General features: G+C 42.9%; 1 protein-coding gene and 1 long non-coding RNA gene across 5 annotated transcripts in view; one reads left to right on the top strand and one right to left on the bottom strand.

Moving 5' to 3' along the window:
• NHS (NHS actin remodeling regulator) overlaps positions 1–12,027 on the bottom strand; it is a gene marked incomplete at both ends in the record, with an annotated part of 329,842 nt that overhangs the window by 1,562 nt on the left and 316,253 nt on the right. For 2 of the 4 annotated variants that reach the window (XM_080794774.1, XM_080794776.1), the window contains 5 exons: positions 2,194–2,320; positions 2,866–5,847; positions 6,812–6,943; positions 9,588–9,780; positions 11,794–11,856. In XM_080794774.1, the coding sequence (XP_080650900.1) occupies positions 2,194–2,320; positions 2,866–5,847; positions 6,812–6,943; positions 9,588–9,780; positions 11,794–11,856 (3,497 nt within the window). The remainder of the gene's footprint in view (positions 1–2,193; positions 2,321–2,865; positions 5,848–6,811; positions 6,944–9,587; positions 9,781–11,793; positions 11,857–12,027) is intronic. The other 2 variants (XM_080794775.1, XM_080794777.1) reach the window with 1 other exon arrangement.
• LOC308336904 overlaps positions 1–12,027 on the top strand; it is a 51,493-nt gene that overhangs the window by 6,129 nt on the left and 33,337 nt on the right. The window lies entirely within an intron of this gene.

The raw sequence follows: 12,027 nt of genomic DNA, 5'->3' as shown, positions 1-12,027 counted from the left end.
GCCTCTGGAGCTCTTAAAGCTCTATATACTGTAAACCCTCAAGAAAACAAGGTAAAAAAAAAAAAGTGTCATTCACACACACACACAAAAGGCAAGGTCATTTTTGTCACTGTGCTACACATAAATAAATCCTATACAAATGCAAATCTAAGATTACCAAGCTCTGTAAGTCCACCAAACATAGGGATCCATCACCATATTATTTCTTTTGATAAGTACATAGGTGTAAACTTAGTGAATCTTTGCATGATTCAGTACGTTGGTAAATACTGGCAGCATGCTCTTTCACCAACCTAAAAATCCATAGAGTAGAGAAAATTTCAGCTTTGCAGTTGGAGACCAGCCTCATTTTGCCTCACTGAAACCTTTGTGGTTAGATCACATAGGCCAGTGTCTGGCACTCCAGTACGGTAGGAATTTCAAACTAGCATTTGCTTTTAACATCTACCATATTCTAGACACTAAATTGTTATTTTAGCATCAAAATTGAATATGTGAGTGTAGGTATTTCCACTAACAGTCAGGGATTGGGTAGAGAGGTTTTAACTGACAAGACTGGATACGAAGTGGCAGCACTGAGATTCAATTCCAGATGATTCTGACTCCACTACTTATGTTCTGTCCACTATTGCAGATACTGACATTTGGTCCTTTGGGGTAAGAACTTGACTCTTTAACTTATGTCGCATTTTAGTAACTTGTCCTAAGATAAAGTGAGGTGTGGGAAGTATAATTGCATTTAGACTACACACAGAGCAAAGAAAAAAGTAAACTGATTCTTCGCTCTCTGAGTGGCGAGGTGTGCCTGGGAAGGTATGTACACACAGAAAGGGTTTCTGATTGAGTCTTTAAAAAAAAGCTGTTGAAGAGCTGTGCTCCTTCTTTATGGGAAAACCACATCAACAGAAAATGCAAGTTCCCTTTAAAAGTAGAATTCCAGGGCGCCTGGGTGGCTCAGTTGGTGAAGCAGCTGTTTAACCTGGCTCGGGTGATGACCTCAGGGTCCTGGGATCGAGCCCTGTGTTGGGCTCCCCACTCAGCAGGGGGTCTGCTTCTCCTTCTCTCTCTGCTCCTCCCTCCGCTCCTGCTCTCTCCCTCAAATAGATAAATAAAGAGATTTAAAAAGAAAAAAAAAGTAGCATTCCAGGAAAAATGGCAAGCTTCTTGCAAAAAACTTGCTTCAAAGAAGTATAACTTCAGGGGTGCCTGGGTGGTTCAGTTGGTTAACCGTCTGCCTTCAACTCAGGTCATGATCCCAGGGTCTCCCTGCTCAGTGCGGAGTCTGCTTCTCCCTCTCCCTTTGCCCCTGCCCCTATGCACACGCTCTCTCTCTCTCGCTCGCTCGCTCTCTCTCAAATAAATAAATAAAATCTTTTTTAAAAAGTATAACTTCATAAGGTAGAAAAGGCAATTTGCAAGTTGTGTCCCTTGGGAATCCCATGTAGCTCCAAGGCCTAGTGGAAGAAGGTGGTCGTGGTTGTGAAAGGAGCAGGCACAGCATGGTTGGCTAGCTCAGTCTAATCTGGGTTCGCCTCTGTGCGAGTTCCTGCTCTGTTTTTCAGTCACAAACTGTATGGAGGATATATTCCTGCAGACATGGCCCTTGATCGCAGGGGGCAGGGGACAGGTGAGAGAATGTGAATGGGCAGCCTGGACACAACAGTGTCCTGCAAAAACAGCCCAGAGGACATCCTCTGTTTGTGGGATTTGGAGTACTAATTTTAGAGAGGACCAGTGTTATTAAAGAAGTTTTAGTTTTAGGACGGGGGCGGGGAGAAAGGAGCAGTGATTAGTTCTGAGCCGAGAAATCGGCAGGTTCATACACTGTCTTGTCTCAAACTTGGGCTCTGACTGTTCAGTGAAGCGGCTCGCATCTCTGCTAGTGGAGGATTACGGCTGTGAGCATTTTTTTTCCTTTGGTTCAAGAAATTATTTCAGTCAGAGGTTACAACAGACTCTGAGCTTTCACTCTAAGTTACTTAACCACAAATTGTTTTCAAATGAAAACTTGTTCCAGGATGTCACGTTCCCTAATGGAAATATAAGTCTATCAGTTTGATTTGGAAAACGAGGGTTTTTTGTTTGTTTGTTTGTTTTTTTGCTGAACGCACCCCAAGTACACAAGGCTTTCCCGCATTTGCATTTGATGAGACGCACTGAAAGAAGCGAAACGTTTGGTATTAATTGCCTCACCTGTGAATGACTGCAAACAAATCCTCAGTTGTACGAGGTTTGTTTGGAGACACGAACACACCTTCTGCTTCGGCCTGAGAGTCTTCACTAAGCGGTGAAATCATAGAGTCATCACTCGGTGACGATTCTTAAATGGAGAACAAAAGCGTCTTTAGGAAGAAGTTAGCAGGCACGCCGCTGCCTTGCACTGGCTGGTGGCAGCAACAATCAACAGATACCTTACTGCTGTTTTTAAGAAGAGAGATTATCGGGGCGCCTGGGGTGGCTCAGTGGGTTAAAGCCTCTGCCTTCGGCTCAGGTCATGATCCCAGGGTCCTGGGATCAGCTCAGGTCATGATCCCAGGGTCCTGGGATCGAGCCCCGCATCTGGGCTCTGCTCAGCGGGGAGCCTGCTTTCCCCTCTCTCTCTGCCTACTTGTGATCTCTCTCTCTCTGTGAAATAAATAAATAAAATCTTAAAAAAAAGAAGAAGAAGAGAGATTATCTGTCGCAGCTCAGTCAGTCCCTCAAAAACAACAACTGTTATCTCACTCATTTGAATAAGTGAAAAAAAGGGGGGAGGAGGGAAACCAACACCCAGGGCCGCACTGTGTTAAGGGAACATAAGAAAAAAAAAGTAGTAAAGTGCCGTGAGACACCTCTCCACCTGTGACAAAGCCATCAACAACTGACCTTTCAGTGAAACCTCATCCACGCTTCCTTGGGTCTCCTCTGCTCCGCTGTTGTCAGAGGCACTTTTGGCGGAAACACCTGAAGCGGTATTTTCCTGCTCGGAACATTTTTCAGGGCATGAATTTGCAGTTGATAGCTCCGCTTCACAGCTGGTATTCCCAGGCACTTTGTCATGGTGGCGGCTCATCCCAGGTTGAGGCTTGAGTGGATTGCTTATGTCTGTGGGTCTGGTTGGCGAGTCTGACTGAGCCGGGAGCGCATCGAGAGACTCGGGGTACGCAGCTTCCTCCCAATCTGCAGAGGATGGCTTCTGCACCTGTGCCAGGGCCCCGTCCGGACCCGCTCCGTATTGTAGTACTTTGCCATCCAGCTCATTTGGGCGGGCACCAGAGACCCTCTGAAATCCCTCTGTGGGAAAGTCAACATTCTTACTCGCTGTATTTTCCGGAATAGGCTCACTCTCCATATGTTTTTGGTCTTTTGTGACACTGGAATCTAGAAGATTGCTACCAGCTGAGGTCGCTGTTTCTGGGTCACAATGATTCTTTACATCAAAAGTACGTTTTTTCTCCAGCTGTAGTTTATCTGGTCCCATCTCGACTGCAGAGGAGTCTAAGAAGGACAGTATGGTGTCTTCAGCGGAGTACTGACGTGACACTGATTTCTTAGCCGCATGTGGCTTAATCTTACCTGGAGACAGGGCAGCCATTGCGAGAGTGCTATCCTCTAAGTAAGGGAGATCGGTATTGTTGCCCTCTTTCTGCTGCACTTCTTCGGACTTGCTGATGGACCTCAGGTTAACGGATTTCAGGACTGTTGGTGTAATCGCAAGGGACGGTGGAGGGTTGGCCCGCAGTGTTTCTCCTACTGGGTTCTGCTTACTATGAGCAAAGACATGCAGTGGGTGACGGTGGTGGAATGGTTTATTCAAGACACTATGAAGAGCACTTAGGTCAAGATGGGTAGGAGGTATAATTGGAAGTTCAAGGTCTTTACTCAGTGACAGAGCTCCATCTTTTAAAGAGGGTTGCTGTAGTGAGGATTTCCTTTCTGGGACTTTCGGTTTTCTTTTGCTACCTCCAGGAGACAGCGGGCCAGAAAAGAAAGCTGTAGGGAAAGAGGAAGTTGGTGTTTCAGACTGGCTTGAGTAGCCACTTGATGGAGACGCCAAGCCGGCCAGCTTTTCTGGTGAGGCCAATTTAAACTCATTGTCAACAGAAGGAAGGGATGGGGTGGTCGCTCTTGATTCTGACTGGGATGTTTGGGATTCAGAGCTCTCTGGAGATTTGATGCATTCAATAACTGTGGTACCCGTAGCAGTGCTTGAATTAGATAAAGATCTGTAAGGATCATTTGTTTTCAAGTCATTCAGAAGCCAGAGATCTGCATAGTGAGTTGATTCAGCACCTTCATCTTTGAATGGCGGAATATCTGGCGTGTCTAACTGAGGTTCCTTAATACCATGCTCACTCTGGTTCATCCAAGAAGATTCTTGCTTGGTGGGAAGGTTGGCATTTTCCGTTCGAGAAGGTGTGTTGGAGAAATCAAGAGGCAGCTTCATTTCCCTGGAACTGTGAGGCAGGAGCTGGCCACTGCTTATCTTTGGTTCTTTCTTCTCAGAAATGTCTGCATTTCCATCGGACTTCCTCAGTGATGAACTACGTTTGGGTGGGGTCGGCTTTGCCTTTGGTTTCCTGAAAGAGATGCTTGGTCTCCCCTGCCTCCTGTGGTCTAAGTAGTCCTGCCAGGCACAGTCGGGAAGAGTAGGAGGAACCCCAATGCCCTGGCCATTCTCTGGGCCCAGGGCTGCATAGTGACAGACATAACTCTTACTGCCTTTGAGACCACAGTCAAAGTGCATGGAAGTGTAGTATCCTTCTGTGTCCACTGAGAAGTGAGAGCTAGTGTCTGCTTTGTCTGAGGGAGACTTTTCCAGAAAGCTGTCATAAGTGGCCATGCTCGTGAAGCTTGCGCAGCCCAGGCTGTCTGCCTTGGGGCGCTCAGGACTAAAATCCTGGCGGCAGGAGGCATCGTGATGGTGGTGTAGGTAATTCCACTCACTGTCACTGGTGTTGCTGTTGTTGGGGTCATCCAGCAGATCTGCCACAGTGGAGGTAAAGGAGTTTGCCCGGTGGCCTCTCACTTTATCCAGGTGGTCATTGTACTGCTCTGTCACAAAGACATTGGCATCCTCATTAGTATGAGGGGCTGTGTTGAGTGACAACTCCGAGTCACAGTGTGAAGAGCCAGTTAGGGGAGGAGAAGCCGCAGGAGGGATTGTCTCTGAGGTCTGTGAGGGGCATGTGGAGCTGCTCCCACTCCAGTTGCCGCTGGATGACTGGTGGTCATCTTTCTGGTCCATGTGGCTGCTGAGGAGGACGCCAGCTGTGGAGATGCAGTGGATGGGGCTCCCAAAGGTGTCTGAGTTGGAGGAGATGTCACAGCTGCCGGAGTCGGCAGCCACTCGGGACAGGCGTGACCTCCCTCTCTCATTTAACTTGTGCTGAGGGCTGTGAAGATGTTGAGAACAAGCCAGGCCCAGAGCAGGCTGGTGTTCCTGTGCACTTGGGCTGCTGGGGGCCTCACTGCAATCATTTGATGATCTTTCTCGGTCACCCATGAAGGGCTCCCCCTCTTCATATGCTGAGGGTTTAGCACCAACTTTGGGCTCAGCATCCCCACCTCTGTTGCCCTCCCGGGGAAGGCTCCGAGATCTTGTACGGCTGCTCACTCCAGTAGTAAACATGGTGTCGCCTTTGTCTGCCAATGCAGAGATGTTGCCAGCAGAATGAGAAAGGGAAGCTGCGATGCTTTGACCCCTTTGAGCTCTGATTCTCCTTCTGGATGGAGCAGCAATCAGAATATCTTCAGTTTGGCACTCGGAGTCCCTGGTTCCAGACCTCCTATTGACAGTGTTGGAAGGGTCTGGATTTGTGTGCACAATCACATTCCTTTCCCTGGCCACAGGGGATTCGTCAGAATCTAGGGCACATGGAAAGCATAGTGAGATATTTCATACATCAGCAGACTAACAGACATTCTGAGCGATATCCACAAATCTGGTGGTAGCATGTTGGATCTTTGAGGGAAAAAAATCAGTGTATCAAATTAGGAGAAAGTTAAAATGCTTTAGGGAATCTGTCCCTTTGCTGCTCTGTCTCTGTCTCTACACACACACACATATCCACAGGTGCACATGCGCGTGTGAGTGTGTGCATGTGTAGTAAGAGAAGATGTTTTTAGATCTTTTGTGAATTTTCTCTCTTCACTATCAAATTACTTTGCCCCAATAAGTGACTACTATTTTTTAAAATTAAAGTGCATTTTGTCTTCTTGGCCACTATTCTTTTTTATTTTGTAATATATGCTCAGCAAAATGAAACTTAGAATTCATTATAAGTAATGAAAGAGATGCTATGGTCATAGTAATAATAATAATAAGAAGAAAACATAGGAAGAGGTTCCTAAACACATGGAACAGAAAAAAATAGGAAAAAAGTCATATAAAGGGTAACATGTTATCAATATTCAATATTTAATTGAATATGCTTAAAATTTACCTTTTTAAAATAATTAATGCCATAAAAGTATATCTGTCTTCAAGTAAAGGTATAATTTTCTAAAAATAATCTTTCATTGAATCTTGTTACTTTTTATTTCATCTTAATTAATAAAACTTTTAAAAATTTCCAAAATATTACATTTCAGCCATAAGACCTGAACATGTATACCTAAATCCCTAAGGTTAAATCTTCACAGTCAAGAACAGAGATTCAGAAAGTAGTACCACCCGGCCTGCTGAACACAGAACAAGTACATGCCATTTCAAAACCTTTACAAGTTACAACACTGTCTTTAAGGAAGCTGATGAAAAGGCCAGCTTCCATTTCCTCTCCTTCTAATTGACACCCAACAGAATGTTAACCATTAACAGTTTATACTACACCTATTTCTTGTTGGACTCTTCTGGGGATACCCGAGATGGTTTTCCTCCTCCTCAGTTTTCGTCTCCGCTGTAGTACGGATTGTGAATGAACAAGAGAGCAGCGTATACTAGCCTCTCTGTCAAAACCAATGCCTGCAACCCACAAATAGGTCTCATTAGCCTTTAGAAATGGCAAACAAATTTTCATTTGCTTGGAACACAGTGATATTTATTGATTGGAAGTAAAGGAAGAGTTTGGATTAATTAAGCCCGTGAATAAATATAAGGGAGCCCTTATTCAGCTCCTATTTAAATTACTCTGCAGTACATTAAGCTTTACTTCTAAATGCAGCTCTGCACGACAGCTTGCAGTGCCAAGAGTAACAAGCAAAGAAGGAAAATCAAAAGAAAGAGGAGAGAAAAATAACATCAAAGAATCACTCTCACACAGAAACAGCTCCTGAAGGACTTACAACCTTTAGTTACTATACTATCTACTGGTCTATTTCTGGGCTCTCTGAAGCTCTTTGCATAGTAGATCCAGAGCCAAGATGTTAACCTGAATTAGTTCAGGAACATATCCTGACCCGTTTCTCCATTAAAAACATCTTTGTGAGGTTTTTTTCTCTCTCCATTACACCCCAACCCTACCCAAAAACACAACACAACACAACACAACACTCACACACACTCTCTCTCCTGTGAGGAGAAAATAGCCTAGAGATTTGTTTTTAAATGATCATGTAACTCTTTCTGCTTTCTTCTACTGACTCAGCCGGACACTTCTTGGTATGGCACCAGTGTCTTATCAATATAAAATAAAAATACAAGGCAGTCCTCAGTTCTTTACTCAAGTGGATCTACCTTCACTATCAGCTATAAATGAAGCTGGAATTCCCAGTCTTTACAATGCATGTCTGTTTGCTTTTATAAATACAGGGGCCAAACCATGATGCTTGCTTGTTTCTCTCTCCATAATCACATTATTGATACACTACATGCAGTCTTATCAAAACTAGAATGGTGAGGAAGGAGGTGAGGAACTCACACTCCTGTCTGGCACAGGCATGTGCCATGGATTTTTCAGAGTGAGCTTTGCCTCAAAGTCAGGATGCCAAAAGTGCATTGGAATCTGGTTGTCTTATCTATCCTGATTATTACACACAGAATAGGTTGGGGTGTTAAACCTCGGCTCAGCTATAAAACGAAGCAATTTGAGTTCTGCTTAGCATCAGAGTGACAACAGTTTCTAGAGCTCACTTTAAAAAGATCTGTGAGATATCACATGATGAATAATTATAATATTATTGGAGAATTCATACTAATGGAATTTTCCTTTCTTAGCTCCAACCAAAAATTAAGATCTTTCATTCTACTCATAATAATTACAGAACACATGGCACACAGACACACTTTATGTTATATGGACAAAATTAGCTTTCTCATTAAAGCTCTTGAAATCAACATATAATCTGGGCTTTAGTCTGAGAGTTCCTGAAATAAAGCAGAAGGAAAGATCCTCCCTTTTCCTGAATCACAAGACCCATAATCAAAGAACTAAATTTGAAAACAAAATTTACTTACAGTGCTGTGAAGAAAGCAGGTGCTGCTTATAATCAAATGTTCCCAGAAGGGAAAGTTAGTTTAAGAGGATGCCAAAATGATACATTTTGACATCTACCAACCCCAGCCCATTTAGATTATGGAGATCAGATAAAGTATGCATCCTTAGAATAATTTCTTCTGCAAGTTGAGTAGGTCATTAGGAAAATTTCTCCTAGCTCATAACCAGCTGACCAACCAGAATTCCTATTTTTCAGGAAGGAAATAATATCTATACCAGATATCTGGTCATCATTTGCTCCCCACTGTATGTGAGAGAAATCTGAGTGGGGTTAATAAGAGCCATGTCCAAAATGCATCTCGAGCAACATGCCGTCTTTAGTCACGTGGTACCAGGATAAAAGTAATAACATGGCCATTGTGACATTTTCAATATACAAATAAATAAAAACATAACTATCAGAGCTGTTTAAAGAAAGCTCAGTGGATAGATTATTTTCTGTCTGTCTTTGAAAGTGAGAATATTTCATAACATTATTTCACTTACAGCTAAGATTAGTAGATCGTTTCCTGGCATCTACGGTCACTAGAGATAAACTTTTCCAGAAGAGTCTGGACAGGCTTGCGTTCGACCTAGGCTAACATTTAAAACCTCAGTACACAAGAAGAGGAAGGCAGAGAGGAATGTAAGCCAGGCTGGCTAGATTAGAATAGAATTCAGCTTTCATCTTTGAATCTGCATATTTTTAGGTCAGAAATTACCAAAATCAATGCGGAAATCTAAACGATCTTTGAAACAAGCCTACCTTCATCGAAAGAAGCCTGAAAACAGATTTTACAGTTGGTCTGCAGGATCATTATTTGCAGTTTGAGAGACCTGGGGTTTGCTGTTTTCTTTTTTGCTGTGCCATGCATCATTATCATATGACTAATCACTGCCGCTTTCTCCATTATTTCAGTCGGCTATGACCAAAGAGCTATTTGGTGACTTTTTTCAAAAAGAAACTGTCCATCATTTACATAACAAGCGGCCTAGCAGAACATATGCAAATGGATGTTCAAAACTTGACAAAAGCATATTGAACATCTTCTGGGTTGTATTCTGATGAAAAAGGTATTGCTTGTTTACAAAGCGGTATTCTTAACTGGCCCGCCCAGCAGCACAGGTTTTGAACATATTTAAAACACAGAATATTGTGACCCGACTGCCCCTAAGAAAAGAACAGAACGGTACCAGTGACATTGATGGGAATAATGCAAGAAGAAATCACTTGGGCGTCTTGTTTCATCTTTTCCTCTGGTGTTGGGAGAGGCAGTGCTTTGCTCCAGTTGGTCTGCTTGTCCAGTGTCGAGGGGATATTGTGTACTGGGTTTTTTGGCCTCTGCCCTAACATGACATCTGTATCTTCATCCTCCGGGGGATGGGACTGCAAATGAAGTACATTCAGACTTAGCCAGCATGGTTTATATGTAAGCAACATATCAAGGAATTTCACAGTTTAGCTAAGAACAGTGAGGTCAGAAATAAGCTTTTAGGTCAAAGGAAGAATTCCTAGAAATAGTTAGTAAGCACCACTAATTGAAAGTTAGAATTTTAGTAGTCAAGCGACACAAAAGAAAAAATGGACTTAAGGAACATGCTTTTCAGGTTAAATGGAATTAGGAATTAGGAGGAGAGACAGGGTAGCCATAGGTCCCCCAACTTGAAACTGAAGAAAAATCTTAGTTTCTAACCCAGTGACAGGTAGATTCTGGATATCTGTCTCCCTGTATATGCCTAATGAAAGGCTTGAGAGCCCTAGATGACTAGAATCAAAGGGAGTAGATGATTTAGATGCCTATGAAAGGTTCAGAAAATGTGCCGGAAAACCTAGAGTCAGGAAACATTCTAGAACATATCACCTGAAGGACAAGCCTGTCTACTCTGAGAGGCTGGATTAAATCACAAGGAGTTAATTTTACTGTAGGACTATGGCATTTGTGAATAACATTTCAAAAATGCAGTTTCATCAACACTGTGTGCACATGGAAAAGCAGCCCCTCTCCCCTACTTACTATAGTGGAGAATACAAAAGCAGTTAATGGGGGAAAAGATTCAAGAGGTTTTCTTTTTCAAATTCGGAAGAGTAAAGGATCTTAGTTTCTTTCAGCTTTTGCAGTGGAAAGCTTTTCTTCTAGCTGTGGAGTTAGATAGAGGCCTTGACTTCGGTATGACATTTGAAAATTCTCCATCCAAGCCCTTGATAGTATTATTGTCTACCTTTTATTTCAGGGCTGGGCTCCTAACACAGATTATTAAAAAGGCTCCACTCCGATTTTGATTTCGGGGTTGGGCTTCTAAACCAGATTATTAAAAGACCCAGTTTTCACCACTGACCCTAGTTTTCTTTCTTTCCATAATTTGGAGGAAGGTGAGTGTTTGTATAAAATAAATATTTTCCCCTCTTATTCCAGTTAAGTTTTAATAATATTCTGTCCTAAAGTCATGAAAAAAAATTTCTCATCCTCACATTTGGAAGCATCATGTCCTGCTGACTCGGGATTCACATATTGTCAAACTGTTCTCAGGTCCTCATAAAGAGAAGATTCTAGATTCTAGAGCCATTTGTTTAAGTTAACCCCCCAGCATTTGCTTACCTTGTCAGAGGTATCTGCAAAGCCCCCCAACACACCCAACAGGATATGACTCCCCCCCCCTTGAGAAAAATGTGTTCGGCATGAACATTTTAGTAAAACATAGCAACCTTCTTTTCTCTTCAGCTTTTGTGCAGATTCCCAGCGAAGCGAATAGCTCAAATAAAGTTGGAGCACAAAAGACTTTGTTTCCTAGGTAACTTCCAAAAAGAAAAAAAAAAAAAAGTTTGGTGCATTCGAAAAGAGAGACAGAAAAAGAGGGAGAAAGAGCAAGAGCTGGAGAGAAACCCCCACCACCAGAGGCCACATTTTGTAGGCGATTCCTTCCTTGAATAACAATGGACTGGGGAACAAAGACGGAATAGTGACCTGACTACAGGCTCTGACCAGCAGCCAAAAGCGTGTTTTATTTAATGGCGACAGGGACAACTGGCTGCCAGAGAATCCTTTTGTCCTGTTCTCTTTTTTGATTTGAGAAGCTAAATCTTTACAGTTCTGGTAAGTACAGGGCAAGTTGGAATTTCTCTCCTTCGAAGTCTAAGGTCCAGGAGTGGCATTAGGTGATGCCCGTCTTGAACAGAGCCTTAATTGTAATTTAGAGGGGGAAGGAAGTGAGAAAGAAAGCCAGTGACATGGCTGTCTAAATTACGTTTTATGTAATTCAAGTTAGGAAAATATCACTCTTGAGGAGGATTTAAAAGAATACCTGTTAGTTAGAAAGAACAGTTTGCCATAGTTAAAAGAGAGAAGAAAATGTCTGGAGAGAATGGGATAGGGCTGTGATGCAATGTTCTCAGAACCAGTACCTTTCTACTCCATGGGGTCATGTGGCAACACTCAGTGGGGGAGGGCGAACGGGTGCTGTTAAACTATGAACATGAAATGCAAAAAAAGCAAAAATTAAAAACATGCGCACAACACACAGTATACCCTGGTTAAGTCAAATCTAAGATAGTAATGAATGAGTATACCAGGATGACTCCCTCCCTTCCTTCCCTCCATATATGTCCTTATTTCAAGGACAGATTAAGAGCACAGAC

Source organism: Martes martes (assembly GCF_963455335.1).
Source record: "Martes martes genome assembly, chromosome: X".
Lineage (NCBI taxonomy): Eukaryota > Metazoa > Chordata > Mammalia > Carnivora > Mustelidae > Martes > Martes martes.
Note: the sequence above shows the minus strand (reverse complement) of the source record. Positions and strands in the feature narration are given on the sequence as shown.